This window comes from Panulirus ornatus, chromosome 3 (assembly GCF_036320965.1).
Source record: "Panulirus ornatus isolate Po-2019 chromosome 3, ASM3632096v1, whole genome shotgun sequence".
NCBI classification, from domain to species: domain Eukaryota; kingdom Metazoa; phylum Arthropoda; class Malacostraca; order Decapoda; family Palinuridae; genus Panulirus; species Panulirus ornatus.
Window position 1 is genome coordinate 19,004,469 of NC_092226.1, and position 22,414 is coordinate 19,026,882.

Here is a 22,414-nt window from a genome sequence, read left to right on the forward strand (position 1 = left end):
CAACCAAAAGTCTCTCTTTTTCATGCCTATCAATCAACACGTAATCCAATAATGCCCTGTGACCATCTCTCCTATGCACAAACATATACGTATGTATTTCTCTCTTTTTAAACAAGGCATTCCCAATCATCAGTCTTTTATCAGCACAAAAATCCACAAGCTCTTCACCATTTCCATTTACAACACTGAACAATCCATGTACACCAATTATACCCTCAACTGCCCCATTACTCATTTTCACATTAAAATCACCCATCACTATAACCCAGTCTCATGCACCAAAGCTGCTAACACACTCACTCAGCTGCTCACAAAACACTTGCCCCTGATGATCTTTCCTCTCATGACCAAGTGCATAGGTACCAATCACCTATCTCTCTCCATCCACTTTCAGTTTTACCAACATCAATCTAGATTATACTTTCTTACATTCTAACACATACTCCCACAACTCTTGCTTCAGGAGTAGTGCTACTCCTTCCTTCACTCTTGTCCTTTCACCAACCCCTGACTTTACTCCCAAGACTTTCCCAAGCCACTCTTTCCCTTTATCCTTGAGCTTCATTTCACTCAGAGCCAGAACATATAGGTTTCTTTCCTCAAACATATGGCCTACCTCTCCTTTCTTCCCATCAATCTGAGCCTTCAAGGATGATGAGCACTGCCCATTTGACCCCTTCCATATCCCATTTTAGAAATCAAAATACAAGGGGGGAGTTTCAGCCCCCCACTCCCACCCTCTTTAGTTGTCCTCTACAACACACAGGGAGTAAGTGTGAAGTATTCTTTCTTGTTTGCTTTCTTGTACCCTCCTTAATATCATGTACCCTCCCTGACAGATTAGGTGTGATCTTATCTCTTTAAGATGGCACGTTCTATCTGCACTACTACAACATTACTAGGTTTGTTTTTCCAAATTCAGTCCCTGAGTTCCACTTCTTTTAAATCTATTACTATATGAAAGTTCATCTAAAGTTGTATACATAATTTTCACTTGATACTCCCATATGTCCTACCTGCAGGATTGTTTTCCCTTATTCTATCCTCGAGTTCAAGTTCTTTTGAATTTACTGCTAGTTCATTTGCAATTTGCATTATTTTCATTCTGATATTCCCATCATTTATTATCCTGATCTCTGCGAGATAATGGAAAGCATATTCCACTCTTTAACCTCTTGATGTTTCTTTTTTTTTTTTCTTTAGACTCTATCACTTACTTTTCTCTCCTTCTTTTCTTGTTCTGTCACCTCTGAAAACTACCCTACTGAATCCCTTTTTCCTTACCAGTTTCTTAACATACTCAGTACTTCCAGGCTATAGAACTATAATGAATGTAAATGGTACCTCATATCTTGACTATATCTACCAGTTCTCATTGTTTCTATTTACTCAGAAGCTGCACTTGGTATGTCTAAACTCTGTAGTAGTCTTTTAATCTGCTTTCCTTTCTACTCTACCCTTTCCTGTTAGACTTGAATATGGTTTCCTTCCAGTCTCAAAATCATCCACAATTTACAGTATGTTTATCTTCCTCCTGGTACACACGTATGTTCTTAATTTTGCTGTAGCCCATTTTCAGCCAATTCCTACAGTGTTAACTCATCTTCCTCCATGTATGTGATTTTATCTGAAATCTCCATTTTTGTCAATAAGCACTGATCCTGAATACACTCCACCATATTCTAACCTTCCATATAACAAACCATAAACTTTACTCACTGCTGTGTCTAACAGTATATTACTCTCACTACAGAGTATATTACTTTCACTATAGAGTATATTACTCTCACTACAATTTCACATAATTGACCATATGCCTCAGTTTCACTGTTCTCACATCTCTGTTCCACTGTATGTCAGTGCCCACTATTTATGCTCATCAGGTGCAAAATTTGCTCCTGTTTTCCTCTATCTATTATCAATAATATTTTGAAGGTTTGTTGAATGTGTCTGATGACAGAGTGGCAGATATAGGGTGTTTTGGTCGAGGTGGTGTGCAAAGTGAGAGGGTTAGAAAAAATGATTTGGTAAACAGAGAAGAGGTAGCAAAAGCTTTGCGGAAGATGAAAGCCGGCAAGGCAGCAGGTTTGGATGGTATTGCAGTGGAATTTATTAACAAAGGGGGTTACTGTATTGTTGACTGGTTGGTAAGGTTATTTAATGTATGTATGATTCATGGTGAGGTGCCTGGGGATTGGCGGAATGCTTGCATAGTGCCATTGTACAAAGACAAAGGGGATAAAGGTGAGTGCTCAAATTACAGAGGTATAAGTTTGTTGAGTATTCCTGGGAAATTATATGGGAGGGTATTGATTGAGAGGGTGAAGGCATGTACAGAGCATCAGATTGGGGAAGAACAGTGTGGTTTCAGAAGTGGTAGAGGATGTGTGGATCAGGTGTTTGCTTTGAAGAATGTATGTGAGAAATACTTAGAAAAGCAAATGGATTTGTATGTAGCATTTATGGATCTGGAGAAGGCATATGATAGAGTTGATAGAGATGCTCTGTGGAAGGTATTAAGAATATATGGTGTGGGAGGCAAGTTGTTAGAAGCAGTGAAAAGTTTTTATCGAGGATGTAAGGCAAGTATGTGTACGTGTAGGAAGAGAGGAAAGTGATTGGTTCTCAATGAATGTAGGCTGGCGGCAGGGGTGTGTGATGTCTCCATGGTTGTTTAATTTGTTTATGGATGGGGTTGTTAGGGACGTGAATACAAGAGTTTTGGAAAGAGGGGCAAGTATGCAGTCTGTTGTGGATGAAAGAGCTTGGGAAGTGAGTAAGTTGTTGTTCGCTGATGATACAGCACTGGTGGCTGATTCATGTGAGAAACTGCAGAAGCTGGTGACTGAGTTTGGTAAAGTGTGTGAAAGAAGAAAGTTAAGAGTAAATGTGAATAAGAGCAAGGTTATTAGGTACAGTAGGGTTGAGGGTCAAGTCAATTGGGAGGTAAGTTTGAATGGAGAAAAACTGGAGGAAGTAAAGTGTTTTAGATATCTGGGAGTGGATCTGGCAGCGGATGGAACCATGGAAGCAGAAGTGAATCATAGGGTGGGGAAGGGGGCGAAAATCCTGGGAGCCTTGAAGAATGTTTGAAAGTCGAGAACATTATCTCGGAAAGCAAAAATGGCTACGTTTGAAGGAATAGTGGTTCCAACAATGTTGTATGGTTGCGAGGTGTGGGCTAAGGATAGAGTTGTGCACAGGAGGGTGGATGTGCTGGAAATGAGATGTCTGAGGACAATATGTGGTGTGAGGTGTTTTGATCGAGTAAGTAATGTAAGGGTAAGAGAGATGTGTGGAAATAAAAAGAGTGTGGTTGAGAGAGCAGCAGAGGGTGTTTTGAAGTTGTTTGGTCACATGGAGAAAATGAGTGAGGAAAGACAGACCAAGAGGATATATGTGTCAGAGGTGGATGGAACAAGGAGAAGTGGGAGACCAAATTGGAGGTGGAAAGATCGAGTGAAAAAGATTTTGAGTGATCGGGGCCTGAACATGCAGGAGGGTGAAAGGCGTGCAACAAATAGAGTGAATTGGAACGATGTGGTATACCGGGATCGACGTGCTGTCAATGGATTGAACCAGGGCATGTGAAGTGTCTGGGGTAAACCATGGAAAGTTCTGTGGGGCTTGGATGTGGAAAGGGAGCTGTGGTTTCGGTGCATTATTATATGACAGCTAGAGACTGAGTGTGAACGAATGGGGCCTTTGTTGTCTTTTCCTAGCACTACCTCGCACACATCAGGGGGAGGGGGTTGTTATTCCATGCGTGGCGAGGTGGCGATGGGAATAAATAAAGGCAGACAGTATGAATTATGTACATGTGTATATATGTATATGTCTGTGTGTGTATATATATGTATACATTGAGATGTATAGGTACGTATATTTGCGTGTGTGGACGTGTATGTATATACATGTGTATGTGGGTGGGTTGGGCCATTCTTTTGTCTGTTTCCTTGCGCTCCCTCACTAACGCGAGAGACAGCGACACAAAAAAAAAAAAAAATGTTCCTGTTTTGATCATTTCCTTTTGTTATTCTATCTCAAGAACATTCAAAGAAGACCTTTCTGATCTTTTTTCAAAAGTTTATGGTTTATTGTGCTTTCCTTCGTCTGTTTATATTCCCTCAAAACTACAAACTTGATTTTGTAATTATTTCACCTTGTAGTTTTTACCTTTAAAAGACTTCCAACATAACCTCTCTTACATTTCAGGTGATCTAGAGCTTGACAACCCATAAGTGACCTCCAGTGTGCAATCATCTTATGCCTCTGTGACCTCCCTCACCTGTTCATAAACTCCATGGTGATCTCATCCATTGAAGACAGGTATGTTAACACATTCTTGACCTTCAACATATGAGTCTGTACCTGGCTGCGGACTCTCCACCACTCCTCCCCATTCCTGTAGTAAAATAATTATCAAGGAAAAAAGTAATAAAACAATGATGATATTCAAAATGATTACAACGTAAGCAAATGATATATGTAATTCGTTATCTGCACAGTACAGGAGAAGTTTATACTTATGTGATTTTATCTCTTGAACTTTCTGTGCCATCAAGCAACCTCTTAAACATCTGTATACTGTGTATGTATCACTGTGAAATCTCCATCACATATGTACAATACTTTAAGGGGAAGGAGTGCTATTCTTATTAGGTCCCATCTCTTGAAACTCCTCTCCTAATATCTGAAATAAATCTGTAAGCTGTCTACATTCAATCAACCACAATTATACAATAAAATGTACCGTACTTCTATAAATCTTTGTTAATCTCTTTGCCTAATTTCCTGGCATGGCCTCAAGCTGTTCTATTTTTGCATCTTTTGAACAATGGTTCACGGTTGTTATCAAAGCAGTTTTAGAATGGTTGTGATCAGTTCACCCCTTACTCTTGTCTGTTTAAAGATGGACAAATCTATGACCTCTTATCTATTACTCTGACTAAGCTTTTTTAATTCTGGTACCATCTTTAATGAATTCCTCTTAACCTTTCCTAGGTCTAGAGGGGTTGGTGTGAGTGGAAGACTACCTGTGACATGGGCAAACAGGGTGGAGGTATACTGGAGGGAGAGAAATAGTGGAAGAATGTGTGGAATGGTCTATGCGAGGGAGGCACGTAAGGATAGGGATGAGCGGAGGCTCTTTTGCTGTGGCCACCCCTTGATGGGAGTCCCAGGAGGGAATGGGCATCTGCAATATAGACAGATAATTTTTTTATATATTATTATTATTTTGCTTTGTCGCTGTCTCCAGCGTTTGCGAGGTAGCGCAAGGAAACAGACGAAAGAAATGGCCCAACCCACCCACATACACATGTATATACATACACGTCCACACACGCAAACATACATACCCATACATCTCATTGTGCACATATATATACACACACAGACACATACATACATACACATGCACACAATTCACACTGTCTGCCTTTATTCATTCCCATCGCCACCTCGCCACACATGGAATAACATCTCCCTCCCCCTCTCATGTGTGCGAGGTAGTGCTAGGAAAAGACAACAAAGGCCCCATTCGTTCACACTCAGTCTCCAGCTGTCATGCAATAATGCCCGAAACCACAGCTCCCTTTCCACATCCAGGCCCCACACAACTTTCCATGGTTTACCCCAGATGCTTCACATGCCCTGATTCAATCCATCGACAGCACGTCGACCCCAGTATACCACATCGATCCAATTCACTCTATTCCTTGCCCGCCTTTCACCCTCCTGCATGTTCAGGCCCCAATCACTCAAAATCTTTTTCACTCCATCTTTCAACCTCCAATTTGGTCTCCCACTTCTCCTCATTCCCTCCACCTCCGACACATATATCCTCTTGGTCAATCTTTCCTCACTCATCCTCTCCGTGTGCCCAAACCATTTCAACACACCCTCTTCTGCTCTCTCAACCACGCTCTTTTTATTTCAACACATCTCTCTTAACCTTACATTACTTACTCGATCAAACAGCCTCACAGCACATATTGTCCTCAAACATCTCATTTCCAGCACATCCATCCTCATGCACACAACTCTATCCATAGCCCACCCCTCGCAACCATACAACATTGTTGGAACCACTATTCCTTCAAACATACCCATTTTTGCTTTCTGAGATAATGTTCTCGACTTCCACACATTCTTCAAGGTTCCCAGGATTTTCGCCCCCTTCCCCACCTTATGATTCACTTCCGCTTCCATGGTTCCATCCGCTGCCAGATCCACTCCCAGATATCTAAAACACTTTACTTTCTCCAGTTTTTCTCCATTCAAACTTACCTCCCAATTTTACTTGACCCTCAACCCTACTGTACCTAATAACCTTGCTCTTATTCACATTTACTCTTAACTTTCTTCTTTCACACACTTTACCAAACTCAGTCACCAGCTTCTGCAGTTTCTCACACGAATCAGCCATCAGTGCTGCATCATCAGCGAACAACAACTGACTCACTTCCCAAGCTCTCTCATCCCCAACGGACTTCATACTTGCCCCTCTTTCCAAAACTCTTGCATTCACCTCCCTAACAACCCCATCCATAAACAAATTAAACAACCATGGAGACATCACACACCCCTGCCGCAAACCTACATTCATTGAGAACCAATCACTTTCCTCTCTTCCTACACGTACACATGCCTTACATCCTCGAGAAAAACTTTTCACTGCTTCTACCTTGCCTCCCACACCATATATTCTTAGTACCTTCCACAGAGCGTCTCTATCAACTCTATCATATGCCTTCTCCAGATCCATAAATGCTACATACAAATCCATTTGCTTTTCTAAGTATTTCTCACATACATTCTTCAAAGCAAACACCTGATCCACACATCCTCTACCACTTCTGAAACCACACTACTCTTCCCCAATCTGATGCTCTGTACATGCCTTCACCCTCTCAATCATTACCCTCCCATATAATTTACCAGGAATACTCAACAAACTTATACCTCTGTAATTTGAGCACTCACTCTTATCCCCTTTGCCTTTGTACAATGGCACTATGCAAGCATTCCGCCAATCCTCAGGCACCTCACCATGAGTCATACATACATTAAATAACATTACCAATCAGTCAACAATACAGTCACCCCCTTTTTTAATAAATTCCACTGCAATACCATCCAAACCTGCTGCCTTGCCGGCTTTCATCTTCCGCAAAGCTTTTGCTACCTCTTCTCTGTTTACCAAATAATTTTCCCTAGCCCTCTCACTTTGCACACCACCTCGACCAAAACACCCTATATCTGCCACTCTATAATCAAACACATTCAACAAACCTTCAAAATACTCACTCCATCTCCTTCTCACAACACCACTACTTGTTATCACCTCCCCATTAGCCCCCTTCACTGAAGTTCCCATTTGCTCCCTTTTCTTACGCACGTTATTTACCTCCTTCCAGAACATCTTTTTATTCTCCCTAAAATTTAATGATACTCTCTCACCCCAACTCTCATTTGCCCTCTTTTTTACCTCTTGCACCTTTCTGTTGACCTCCTGTCTCTTTCTTTTATACATCTCCCACTCATTTGCATTTTTTCCCTGCAAAAATCATCCGAATGCCTCTCTCTTCTCTTTCACTAATAATCTTACTTCTTCATCCCACCACTCACTACCCTTTCTAATCAACCCACCTCCCACGCTTCTCATGCCACAAGCATCTTTTGCGCAAGCCATCACTGCTTCCCTAAATACATCCCGTTCCTCCCCCACTCCCCTTACCTCCTTTGTTCTCACCTTTTCCCATTCTGTACTCAGTCTCTCCTGGTACTTCCTCACACAAGTCTCCTTCCCAAGCTCACTTACTCTCACCACCCTCTTCACCCCAACATATTTATTATATCTATAATATATTTATTATCCCTGGGGATAGGGGAGATAGAATACTTCCCACGCATTCCTCACGTGTCGTAGAAGGTGACTAGAGGGGACGGGAGTGGGGGGCCAGAAATCCTCCCCTCCTTGTATTTTAACTTTCTAAAATGGGAAACAGAAGAAGGAGTCACGCGGGGAGTGCTCATCCTCCTCGTAGGCTCAGATTGAGGTGTCTAAATGTGTGTGGATGTAACCAAGATGTGAAAGAAGGAGAGATAGGTAGTATGTTTGAAGAAAGGAACCTGGATGTTTTGGCTCTGAGTGAAACGAAGCTTAAGGGTAAAGGGGAAGAGTGGTTTAGGAATGTCTTGGGAGTAAAGTCAGGGGTTAGTGAGAGGACAAGAGCAAGGGAAGGAGTTGCACTACTCCTGAAACATGAGTTATGGGAGTATGTGATAGAATGTAAGAAAGTAAATTCTAGATTAATATGGGTAAAACTGAAAGTTGATGGAGAGAGATGGGTGATTATTGGTGCATATGCACCTGGGCATGAGAAGAAAGATCATGAGAGGCAAGTGTTTTGGGAGCAGCTGAATGAGTGTGTTAGTGGTTTTGATGCACGAGACTGGGTTATAGTGATGGGTGATTTGAATGTAACGGTGAGTAATGTTGCAGTTGAGGGAATAATTGGTATACATGGGGTGTTCAGTGTTGTAAATGGAAATGGTGAAGAGCTTGTAGATTTATGTGCCGAAAAAGGACTGGTGATTGGGAATACCTGGTTTAAAAAGCGAGATATACATAAGTATACGTATGTAAGTAGGAGAGATGGCCAGAGAGCGTTACTGGATTAAGTGTTAATTGACAGGCGTGCGAAAGAGAGACTTTTGGATGTTAATGTGCTGAGAGGTGCAACTGGAGGGATGTCTGATCATTATCTTGTGGAGGCGAAGGTGAAGATTTGTATGGGTTTTCAGAAAAGAAGACACAGATAAATAGACTTAAATAAAGTTTTGGTTTACTAAAGGTAGTGACATTCTGTCTACAAATATAAGGTCTCTCCTTGTCCCATATAACACCTGAGAAAACTCACACAACTCATTCTTCATAGCTCTAGACTTCCTTGTGGTGAGTGCTATGTGCTAGTGCTGGCCTTGCCTTTTGGCAAAATCGTAGGAGTAACATATAGAAATATTAAGTTGTATGCAGCTTTTATGGATCTGGAGAAAGCATGTGACAGAGAGTCAAGTGAAATGGCTTTATGGGATGTGTTGAGATAATATGGTGTAGGGAGATAACTGTTGGATGGTGTAAAACCCTTCTACAAAGGAGCAAATGCATGCGTAAGACTGGATGGAAAGCTGAGCAAAAGTTTGGGGATACAATTAGGTGTGAGGCAGGGAGGTGTGATATCACCATGGCTTTTTAACATATATATGGGAGAGATGAAAGCAAAACTAGGGAAAAGGGGTGCAGACATGGAGTGTGGCAGAGATATGGTGGTAGTGGAAAGCCTGTTAGCAGACGATACTGTGTTATTTGCTGAGAGTGAAGAGGAGTTGTAGAAGGTTGTAACAGTGTTTTTTGATATGTGCAGTTGTAGGTGATTGAAGGTAAATGCAAGTAAAAGTAAAGTGATGGTATGTGAAAGGAAGCAGTGAAAGTATAGATTTTGTAAAACCATATAGAGTGCAAGAAGAAAGTGTACCAAATTGTCCGTTGGATATGAGGGGGAAAAGACTGGAAGAAAAGAGAGAATTTAGTATCTACGAGCTGTCTTGGGTAAGTTTGGTGATAAAGGAGAGCACAATACATTGTAGATGAGTCTTTGGGTCCCTTAATAAAATAGTGAAGGGTAGAGGAGTGAGAATGGAAGTGAAGAGAGGCTTAAGGGACAGCATAGTCCTCCCAACTCCAACCTGTATAGCTGAAAAATGGACACGGAATGAGACACAGAGGTCAAGAATCCAGACTGTGAAAATGACCTATCAGAAAAGAGCATGTGGTGTGACTATATAGAATGAAGAAAGAAATAAAGGGGTGTATGGGGGACATGGTATGGCAGGGAACGCAAAGGGAATGAATTATGGAGTGGCAGAATGGGTGAAATGTAATACTTGAGATAGTTTGGGCATGTGGAAAGAATGAAAGACAGGGAGTTTAGAAGGAGAAAGTATGATAGTACAATCAAAGGGGTTGGTGCGAGAGGAAGACCATCTGCGACATGGACAAATAAGGCGAAGGAATACTGGAGGGAAAGAAAAGGTGGAAGAATGCATGGAATGGTGTGTGTGAGGAAGGCATGTAAGGACAGGGATAAGTGGAGACTCTTTTGTGGTGGCCACCCCTTGATGGGAGTTCCTGCAGGGAACAGGCATCAGAGATATAGACAGATAGATAGACAGACATAGGAGATGAGCAGCTTGCTAAATATTTCATTTTCCATATACTGTACTTGAAAGCTATTCTAATTTTTGCAAATAGATTGCTTCCCTAACTATTCTCATGCAAAACTCTAGCAACAGGTTAAGGTCAATGTTAACTTCCAATTGATTATAAAAACACAGAATCTTGAGGTTATTTCCTTCTAAATAATAATCATATTGAGGCTACTTTTCTCTGTGTCCCATACTCATTATTTTACATTTGCTCAGGTTGAATTTCATCATCCAAATATCAGACTAATATTAGGGTCTGTCTAAGTCCTCTTTAAGCTGATGCAATCCTCCTTGCTTTTCACGTCCCTCATGACCTTTACATCATGCAAAAAATACTTATGTAAGAGTTTGTACTTTCAGGTAAGTCATCTGCATATATCAAGAAGAGTACTGGATCCAAAACAAAGCCCTGTGACATTCTGCTGTTACCTCAACCCATTTGGAGAGGGATTATCTAATAAGCATTCTGTCTACCCATCCACCAAGATAATATATCCATAAAAGGAATTCCAGTTTATTCCTGCTAGGTGGCCCAGCTCCTTGAGCAGCCTCCAATACTGTACAGAGCTAAATGCTTTCTGGTGAATCAGATACAAAAATATTCATCCAGTCTTCACTTTTGTCTACGAATGAGCTCATTCTCTTACAAACCCCAAAGAGGTGGCTTACGCATGACCTCCTTTCCCTAAAACATTGATGTCTCAAACTTAGGCAATGTCTTCCCTATACAAAGTCATCTACTTTGGTTTCTAATTACCTTTTACAAACCTTACACACAACACTCATTCGTGAGACTGGTCTGTACATTAGAGCATGTTCCTGGTTTCCTTACTTATAGACAGGTATGACATTTGCCCTTTTCAATTTCCACAGTACTTTGCCTCTATCCAATGACATCTTGAACAGTATTTCAAGTGGTTTATCTAGCATATTTACACACATCTGCAACACACGGAGAAATTTCATTTGGATCATAATCTTTGTATAAGTCAAGACCTTTTAGCATTCTTTTAATATCTTTTCTTGATTTCCCAATGATTTTTAAAACCGCCCTATTTCATTTAATGGTTTTGGGTCATTAACATCTTCCACTGAGAAAACACTGTTGAACTTGTTATTCAGTTCCTCATATATCCTAACATCCTCCTCCTCAATTCTTCCCTCTGCATCTCTCAGCCTGATTATCTAGTTTTTAAATGACTCCTGATGAATTCAACATTCATATCAAAGTTTCTTTATTCCTACTTTCTTATCCTGATATGCTCATTCCTTGCCCTCTTAAACCTTCCAAATCATAGCTGTCTGGAGTGTTGTCTGTATCTTTACCAATACACACCTCGAAGCTCCTTTCCTTTTTGGCATCTTTTATTAAACAATCCTTCCTTCTTACTTATCATTCCTTCTGTATTTGAGGCTCAAGGCATCCATATACCTACTCCTTCACCATAAAATTCATAAAGCCCTTGTTCCTTGCTACTGAACTCTGTTTCCCAATCTTCCTTACCACTGAGAATGTAGAGGTTTATGTAATTTCCATTACCATATTGCCTCTTTACATCTTGTCTCACCTCCACTCTTTAATGTCCCCATTTACCACACACAGTCAAACATTAGCATTACATATCATCTATAATATGTCACTGTTCATGCTAGTAGGTATGAAGACAAAATCTTGCAAGTATGACGTATCAGGCTCTCTCATACAAGTATGCTCCATGACATGTTGGTAGAGGAAATTTTCCAATGTACACTACAAAAATTTGTCTCCATGACTTCCTATTACCATGAAAATCCAAATTCCCCCATCTCTATTACTAAAATCCCCCATTATCAATCCTTTACCATCTCTAAGAAGCAAGTGTTTTCCTACTTCACATACCATCCTGACTGTTCCTTCACTACCATCATTATGCATTTATTCTGGATTGTTGTGATTCTTTGGAGTATCACAGAATATCAAAACCATTATGCACTTCTTCCTCACAATTACTCTGCCTATCATACCTTGTCTGAACAGGCCATCCCCCACTATTTCTTGATATCTAAGGCTATCTTTTACTAACAGGGTTAGTGTTACCCTCCATTGCCTTCTTTGTGTGTGTGTGTGTGTGAACACTTAACTGCTTCCTTACTCTGCCAGTATTCCAGTTTTCCTCTCAAAGTAATTGTCAGCAGCTTCTTCCCGTATCTTTTTGAGAGAAAGAAAGGCTTTTCGGATGGGGTTTTCCATTGTAGCTCTGATCACAGCCTCGGCATAATCTGGACGAACCACTGCTACCATTGGCGGAGTAAATGGATTCTCAAGCCTGACAATTGGGCCGTAGTTCTTCATCAATTTTTGGAAAAAGAGGTGAAAATTGCCAGGAAGGGAGACTGAAAATTAAAGAAATTGTATGATAACTTCTAGAACTGGCACCATGATTGCAACCACAAAACCTCTAATGGAATGGATTGTAGTCAAACGAATTAAAATGGCCTATGATCTGAGATTTCAGAGAAGTAAAGTTAATTGGTCAGTTATAACCTGCATAAGCACACATAAGTCATTCTATTATATTCTAAGTACAGTAGGAGATACCTAATGTTCCCAATCTAGGAGTGAGTATAGGGTGTGGCAGCTAAATACTGATCACGGAAGTAGTATTGCCTGGGTTTCAGGAGTTAAGTGGTGCTGGCATACAAAGCCAAATCTCCAGTGTTTGTCAATGACCCTCTTTCAGGCATAGATTGCTGTCTGTTTCATCCTTTGACTCATCTGCTTATGGGTTTCTGGTATTTTAACTCAATCTCACACCCTCTCTTTCTCAAAACAGCACTTGACAACATATTTCCTTGTCATCTTTTTCCCTACCTTTACTTACCAAAACTCTACGGTAGAAAAACTGTCTGCTGATTCTCTGGCACCAATCTGAGGGTGGGCCATCAGTCAAGAAGGTCTGGGTGGATCCCAGAGCCCACTGACTGCCATCATGGAACTGGGACTAACTCCACTTCCACAGCCACATCTCTGATACCTGGCTATTTCTCTATTCATTTCTGTAACACTGGCATCATGCAACTGGGACTAACTCCACTTCCAGAGCCAAATCTCTGATACCTGGCTATTTCTCTATTCATTTCTGTAACACTGGCAGTCTTAAATCCAACCTTCTTTCTTCATTCTAAAGCTCAAACGTCCAAGGATGCTTCTCTTTTGCACTTTCATATCTCCAACTGTAATCTGCATCATCATTCCCACTCCAAGGGTAGAGTGTGTGCCTACTGTTGTATAAAAACATCTTTTCTTTGCTATCTGGCTCCTATTCTCCATTACCTTGTTTCAGTGTTCGCATCATCTCACCCACCCTCATTCCTCATCGTAGGTACAACTCTCTGATACTTGACTTTTCCACTTTGGTCTGCTTTTTTCATATTCATGTGCTGAGACCCCTCTATCCAGGGAGAGTTCAATAAATATGACTAGGATTGGATAGGATCTAACTGGGACAATGCTGAAGGAGCCAAGGCTTTTTCTTTTACCTTCTTAAACAATTTGGAAAAAATTAAACAACCTACTCAAGTTTTCGACTATCACAACTACTCTTTCAGTACCCTTGACCTCTTTTTTACCTCTGACACCTCTTGCTATTCATGCATTACTTCTGCCCCCTCAAGATTTTCTGACCACAAGCACATTTCTGTTACTTTAGGAATGCTCACCCTCTATTCTCCAATAAAAATGCAAACTTTGGCTCTTCAGGAGAGCTCACTGGTCATCCTTGGACAGCTTCATTACTGACTTTCCCCTGGATGAGTCTTGCTTCTCTCAACAAGAAGCCTCATGCTGTGCTGCATGCATAGCACAGGTTATCTAGGCTGGGTTGGATTCCTACATCCTATCTTCTATATCTTTTCCACATAATCATGGTCTGATTGCTCCTACTCTGATACCTTCTCCTGAAACCGATTCAGCTTCTAATTACACTCGGAACCACTGCAAAGCTGTTCTTTATAAAGTCAAAGTACAAAAAGAAAGTGTGCTGACTTGACTTCTACTGACAAATCTCTTTGGCCCATAACCAAAAAGCAAATGCCCAGAACATCATTATGAAACATGATGAATTTATATCATATGCAGTTACTGAAAACCAAACATTATTGCAATCTCAGAAACTCTGAGAATAGACACTTAATAGCTGAGTTAGCAACACCCAGATAAAAACTATTTATGAAAGATCGCTTGCACAGTGGAGGTGGTGGAGTTGACAACATTCCAAGTGCTATTAAGATAAGCAAAGTAGACACACACACACACACACACAATTACGACTCTTTATATTGACATTACCAACAAGCTCACAACTATGTCTCATGTTATTTACAGACCTCCTAAGCAAAAAGATGACAAAGATAAGATATCATACAATGAAATCAAAACTATAATATACAATAAAGATGTTATAATAGTATGAGACTTCAACAGTCCAAACATAAACTGGAACACGTTAACAGCTGACCAAGAGGGAATGACACTAACAAAACTGATTGAAGATGCTTTTCTAGAATAGTTAATTAAAAAACAACTAGAGGTAAAAACATTCTTGATCTTGTCCTCACCAGTGACACAAACTTCATCAACTCTTTCGAAGCAGCGAGAGTTTGTCAAACAGCAATCACAGTTTGATTAGATTAGAGATAAATTTATATAATGAAATAAATGACAACAAACTCTTGATCTCAGATTACAGGTAAGCAAATTTTGAAAACATTAGACAAGAAATTCGTAGTACTACATGGACAAAACTTCTTAATGTTTACACAATAGAGGAAATGTGAAATAATTCTAAAAACACACTATTCAAGAATGAAAATAAACACATTCCATGAATTACAAAGAGAACTAGCAATATTTCGAAACCATCATGGATGAATAAGAGAGTGGAAGGACTATTTTGCCAAAAGAAGAAAACATAAGAAATTCAAATCAATGGGAACCGATAAAAATCGCCAGGAATTGATCAAAATCCAAAGGGAGTGTAAGAGGGTCATACGACAGAGTAAGTGCGACGAAGAAAAAAGGACGTCCTTCAAAGTTAGGAATAATCCTAATGAATTATCCAATACTTATTCACATATATAAGACAAAGGAAGACAGTAGAAGAAGGAATTGGACAATTACAATATGAACATGACACACTAACTACTGACAACAAGGAAATGGCTACCCTACTAAATTATTCTTTTAACTCTGTATTCACAATTGAAAAAAACATCTCGAATATCATAACCAATGAAAATGTTTCAAGGATCTGGTGAAGAAGAGCTGTAGGTTAGAGAAAGAAAGAGCTCTGAAGCACTTAAATACCTGGGCCAATTAAATCCTAACAAACCCAACAACCCAGATAACTTAGCTCCAAAACTTTTAAAGGAGGTCAGGAGACAGCTGACATACCCCATAACAAAAACATTCAACAAATCTCTATCGGATGGTTAGGTGCCAACTGACTGGAATACTAGCAATGTTACTCCTATATATAAAAAAAGATACAAAAAGTGTGCCTTGAATTACCACCCAGTTAGCCTTACATCAGTGATAGGTAAAATAATGGAAATATTGATTATCTATTATATTCTATTATACTTAGTTGCTGTCTCCCGCATTATGGCCCAACCTATGCACATACACATGCATATACATAAACACCCAAACATGCATTTATACATACTCAGACATATACACATGTACTTATTCATGATTGCTGCCTTCATCCCTTCCCGTCGCCACCCCCCCATACATGAAATGGCACTTCCCTCCCACCTGCGCACGCAAGGTAGTGCTAGGAAAAGACAACAAAGGCCACATTCGTTCACACTCAGTCTCTAGCTGCCATGTGTAATGCACCAAAACCACAGCTCCCTTGCCACATCCAGGCCCCACAAAACTTTTCATGGTTTACCCATGATGCTTCACATGCCCTGATTCAATCCACTGACAGAATGTCCACCCTAAAATACCACATCATTCCAATTCACTCTATTCCCTGCAAGCATTTCACCCTCAAAATCTTTTTCACTCAATCCTTCCACCTCCAATTTGGTTTCCCACTTCTCCTCGTTCCCTCCACCTCTCACACATATATTCTCTTTGTCAATCTTTCCTCACTCATTCTCTCCATGTGACCAAACCATTTCAATACACCCTCTTCTGCTCTCTCAATCACACTCTTTTTATTACTCCACATCTCTCTTACCCTTTCATTACTTACTCGATCAAACCACCTCACAGCATATTGTCTTCAAACATTTCATTTCCAACACATCCCCCCCTCCTCCATACAACCCTGTCTATAGCCCATACCTCGCAACCATATAACATACCCATTTTTGCTCTCTGAAATAACATTCTCACCCTCTACACATTCTTCAAAGCACCCAGAATCTTCGCCCCCTCCCCCACCCTGTGACTCACTTCTGCTTCCATGGTTCCATCCCCTGCTAAATCCACTCCCACATGTCTAAAACACTTCACTTCCGACAGTTTTTCTCCATTCAAACTTGCCTCTAAATCAACTTGTCCCTCTAACTTACTGAACCTTATAACCTAGCTCTTATTCACGTTACTCTCAGCTTTCTTCTTTCACACACTTTACCAAACTCAGTCACCAACTTCTGCAGTTTCTCACCCAAATCAACCACCAGTGCTGTATCATCAGCTAACAACAACCGACTCCCTTCCCAAGCCCTCTCATCTACAACAGACTGCATAATTGCCCCTCTCTCCAAAACTCTTGCATTCACCTCCCTAACAACCCCATCCATAAACAAATTAAACAACCATGGAGACATCATGCACCCCTGCCGCAAACTGACATTTACTGGGAACCAATCACTTTCCTCTCTTCCTACTCTTACACATGCCTTATATCCTTGATGAAAACTTCTCACACCATATACACTTAATACCTTCCACAAGGCATCTCTATCAACTCTATCATATGCCTTTTCCAGATCCATAAAAGCTACATACAAATTCATTTGTTTTTCTAAGTATTTCTCGCATATATTCTTCAAAGCAAACACCTGATCCACACATCCTCTACCACTTCTGAAACCACACTGCTCTTCCCCAATCTGATGCTCTGTACATGCCTTAACCCTCTCAATCAATACCCTCCCACATAATTTCCCAGGAATGCTCAACAAACTTATACCTCTGTAATTTGAACACTCACCTTTATACCCTTTGACTTTGTACAATGGCACTATGCATCCATTCTGCCATTCCTCAGGCACTTCACCATGAACCATTCATACAGTGAATATCCTTACCAACCAGTCAACATAGTCATCCCCCTTTTTAATAAATTCCACTGCAATACCATCCAAACCCACCGCCTTGCCAGCTTTCATCTTCCACAAAGCTTTCATTACCTCTTCTCTCTTTACCAAACCATTCTCCCTGACCCTCTCACTTCACATACCACCTCGACCAAAACACCCTATATCTGCCACTCTATCATCAAACACATTCAACAAACCTTCAAAATACTCACTCCATCTCCTTCCCACTTCACCACTACTAATTATTACCTCCCCTTTAACCCCCTTCACCGATGTTCCCATTTGTTCTCGTTTTACGCACTTTACCTCCTTCCAAAACATTTTTACTCTAGCTAAAATTCAATGACATTCCCTCACCCTGACTCTCATTTGCCCTCTTTTTCACCTCTTGCACCTTTCTCTTGACCTCCTGCCTCATTCTTTCATACATCTCCCAGTCATATGCACTACTTCCCTACAAAAATCATCCACATGCCTCTCTCTTCTCTTTCACTAACAATCTTACTTCTTCATCCCACCACTCACTACCCTTTCTAATCTGCCCAACTCCTACCCTTCTCATGCCACAGGCATCTTTTGCACAAGACATCACTGCTTCCCTAAATACTTCCCATTCCTCCACCACTTCCCTTACGTCATTTGCTCTCACTTTTTTCCATTCTCCACTCAATCTCTCCAGATCCTTCCTCACACAAGTCTCCTTTCAAAGCTCACTTACTCTCACCACTCTCTTCACCCCGACATTCTCTCTTCTTTTCTGAAAACCCCCACAAATCTTCACCTTCACCCCCATAAGATAATGACCAGACATCCCTCCAGGTGCCCCTCTCATGCACTATCAACTAACACAAGATAAAACTGTCACATTTCTTTCATTTTTCTTTTCTTTCATACTATTCGCCATTTCCCGCATTAGCGAGGTAGCGTTAAGAACAGAGGACTGGGCCTTTGAGGGATACCCTCACCTGGCCCCCTTCTCTGTTCCTTCTTTTGGAAAAAAAAAAAAAAAAAAAAAAAAAAGAGAGAGGGGAGGATTTCCAGCCCCCCGCTCCCTTCCCTTTTAGTCGCCTTCTACGACACGCAGGGAATACGTATATATACATATATATATATATATTACATGCGTGTCACATTTCTAGAACACAAAATTATAACGGACAACCAACATGGTTTCCGTTATAGACCATCCTGCCTGACGAATTTGCTTGAATTTTTCTAATGTTATTTATCAGAATTGGGGCAAAAAACTGGTCTAATGTAGTATATTTAGATTTCCAAAAGGCTTTTGATAAAGTATCTCAAGAGACTTTTACATAAACTCAAAGCACACGGAATCATTGAAGAACTCTTTACATGGATCAGAGACTGTCTTATCGGAAGAAAGTAGAGTGTAGTTAACCATTAAACAGCGATGCCTCAGACTGATTAGATGTAACAAGTGGTGTGCCACGGGCTAGTTCGAGGCCCAATTCTTTTCAAAATATACATTAATGACCTAAAACTCAATCTCATATCTAAGATCTCCAAATCTGCTAATGATACTAAACTAGGAGGTGGAGCTATAAACAGGTGGGACTGTGAAGTGATTAAATGAGATTTAACTTACTAGCAGAGTGGTCAGACAAATGTCAAACGAAGTTTAATGCAGACAAGTGTAAAGTAATGCACTTTGGAGACAAGAATATACGTTACAACTGCAAACTTCATGGGAACTCTCTAACTAAAGTAAATGAAGAAAAGGACTTTGGAGTTGACATTAGCAACGATTTGAAATACACTAAACAGTGTCAAGCAGCAAGTAGAAAAGGTAACCAAATGTTAGGTTTCATAGCTAAGAATATAAATTATAAGACACCAGAAACAATACTCACACTTTATAATTCTCTAGTAAGACCACACCTTGAAAATGCACTCCAGTTCTGGTCCCCAAACTATAAGAAAGACGAGGAAAAATTAGAGCAAATACAAAGCTGTGCGACAAAATTGATCCCATCCCTTAGAAATCTGGCATATGAAGAGAGGCTAAAATGATTGGATCTCTTCACCCTTAAAAAATGTAGCCTTCAAGGTGACTTAATCCGGGTTCAATGTTCTGAACAAGTTCGATAAAGTAGACCACAAGTATCTTTACGAACTACAAGAAGATACATTTACTAGGACAAATGGAATAAAACTCAAGAGCTAAAAGATGTAGCACGGATGTGGGAAAAAGCTTCTTCTCTTATAGGCGTGTTGAGCACTAGAATAAGTTACCATCAGACGTAGTGAATGCTAAGACTACAAATACTTTTGAAAGTCATTTAGACAAATATCTTATAAATTTGGGTATACTTTGAGAAAAACACCAGAAATAAAAGTATAAACGACAGAGGTAACAGGGACACTAGAAGGCTAATGTGCAGCAGCGGGGAGTTGGCGATAGCTTAAAAAAGTACTGATCGAAATCAAATTTTTCTTGTCAAGTTAAATAATTTCTTTTTCAGACAATCCAGGCGTGGGCCAATCAGGCCTCCTGTTGTCTGACATTCTCATGTAAACACGTAACACTCAATCTTTCCTCTTCTATTCTAACCTGAACAATCTATTGCTAGCTCTCTAACTAGTAAAACCACTCATTTTGGTACCTCTCTAACTAGTAAAACCACTCATTTTGGTACCTCATCCTACTTTAACTCATCTTTGGTTGATTCTGTTTCCAATGCTCCTCTTCCACCTTCTCCCACTGAACCTATGCCATCACTTATATTCTCCTCACATAAAGTCTTCCAAGTACTCTACCAGCTCTAGGTGGACAAGGTATATGGTTTCGATAGCATAAATCCTTGAGTTCAAAAGAATTATGCTTTTAAGTTAGCTCAATCTTTGCTCAACTATTTTGCCTCTAGAAGCATAACTGTGTGCAGCACATCCCTAAGAAAGTGGACCACTCTACCCATCTAACAAATACCTCATTGCTCTCACTTCTGCTATCTACAAAATCTTTTAAATGTTCCTTTAACTCTCACTTTCTTTATGACTTAGAATCCCATTCACTTCCTTCTGATCACAAGTACCTATTTTGCAGTTCTCGGACTGCTGGTGATATATGGTCCTCTTCTCTTAGGGATTTTTCTGAAACTTCTGTCATAGCCCTTGACATCTTCAAAGCACTTGACACAGTGTGACACAAGCCTTTACTTTCTACACTCCCTTCCTCTGGTATTTACTTTTATATACTTCCTGTGGTGCCCTAATCAATTTCTACCTTTCCTTTTTTCTTTCACCAGAGATGGCCTCTGATTGGGGCTTGCTTTGTCCATGGCATGTCAATCACTATGAAAATAGTATCGTCCTCACATTCAGAAAAGTATCTAGATACGTTATATAAAAAATTTCATCATAAATTACCCACTAAAGCTTACTTACACTCATCCATGACAATGTAAGGTAAAGATTTCACAAGGGGATATGATCGTGGTCCTGGGATTTCCCATGTAGATCTTACTGCTTTCTGCTGCTTTATTGTAGTTTCTGCTGATGTTGCTGCAACTAGCTGTGGTGCAAAAGTGGTGGTGAAAGTTTGTGAAGATGGAAGTTGTGACTGCCATATGGTTTGCTTTATCCCACACTTCACTCCACTCGACATCACCTGCAAGAATAACATAACTAAAACTAAGGTATTGCTAATCATTAAACAGATGCTTATTTTTTTTCTGGATACCATATCTCACTTCAATGAAATAAAGATGGGTGTGATTCTCCTTACTCCAAGCCTTTTTCTGTTATCAAACAAAATGAAGAAAATTTCTATTGTATCTTACATGTACAAACAATTCTCAAGCAATGGCATATATCAAGATATCATTACTCCATTTTCTTCAGTCGAACAAAATCTTGTAAAACAAATTTGTAAGAGAAGAAAGCTGAACATCTTTATGTTGATATTTCACAGACAAAAACTGTTCCTTTACATGTTAAAAGTGTATGGCATACCACGGTAATTCTAACTGGCATGAGGCCTACTTTCACAATCTAATTTGAACATCCTACAATTTCCACAAATTAGCTCATTACAACAAAAAGAAAAATATGTATGCATTCTAATAATAGGTTTCATTACAGTAATTTCATATCCTGCCTTAAAGAATACAAGCATTTAATAAATGAAACTAACTCAAGACAAGTGAAAGAATCCCCAAACTTAATCTTAAAAATAATAATATCCTGTATTGATGACAGGAGAAACTGCATAAAATGGCAATATACTGTACATGGATTTGCCCACACTAGAATGGGAGAAAGAATAGATTCATCAACACAGCTTTCAAGTGTCTGAATCATACTTACAGGAATGATAATGAACAGCTCTTTGAAATCAGCAATGACTCATTTTGAAGTAAAGGCAAGAAACTAAGTAAAATATACTATAAAATATACTATATATACTATATTGGATGTTAATGTGCTGAGAGGTGCAACTGGAGGGATGTCTGATCATTATCTTGTGGAGGCTAAGGTGAAGATTTGTATGGGTTTTCAGAAAAGAAGAGTGAATGTTGGGGTGAAGAGGGTGGTGAGAGTAAGTGAGCTTGAGAAGGAGACCTGTGTGAGGAAGTACCAGGAGAGACTGAGTACAGAATGGAAAAAGGTGAGAACAATGGAAGCAAGGGGAGTGGGGGAGGAATGGGATGTATTTAGGGAATCAGTGATGGATTGCGCAAAAGATGCTTGTGGCATGAGAAGAGTGGGAGGTGGGTTGATTAGAAAGGGTAGGATGGTATTGCAGTGGAATTTATTAAAAAAGGGGGTGACTGTATTGTTGACTGGTTGGTAAGGTTATTTA

The 22,414-nt window shown here is 40.0% G+C and overlaps 1 protein-coding gene across 3 annotated transcripts in view; it reads right to left on the bottom strand.

Moving 5' to 3' along the window:
• The window catches only part of LOC139761086 (probable cytochrome P450 49a1), a 78,042-nt gene that overhangs the window by 40,553 nt on the left and 15,075 nt on the right, over positions 1 to 22,414 (bottom strand). For 2 of the 3 annotated variants that reach the window (XM_071684942.1, XM_071684950.1), the window contains exons 2-4: positions 20,998 to 21,220; positions 12,405 to 12,645; positions 4,289 to 4,405 (exon numbers count right to left, since the gene is read on the bottom strand). In XM_071684942.1, coding sequence (XP_071541043.1) covers positions 4,289 to 4,405; positions 12,405 to 12,645; positions 20,998 to 21,220 — 581 coding nt within the window. Of the gene's footprint in view, positions 1 to 4,288; positions 4,406 to 12,404; positions 12,646 to 19,463; positions 19,524 to 20,997; positions 21,221 to 22,414 lie in introns of those variants that run through there. The other variant, XM_071684960.1, reaches the window with a different exon arrangement.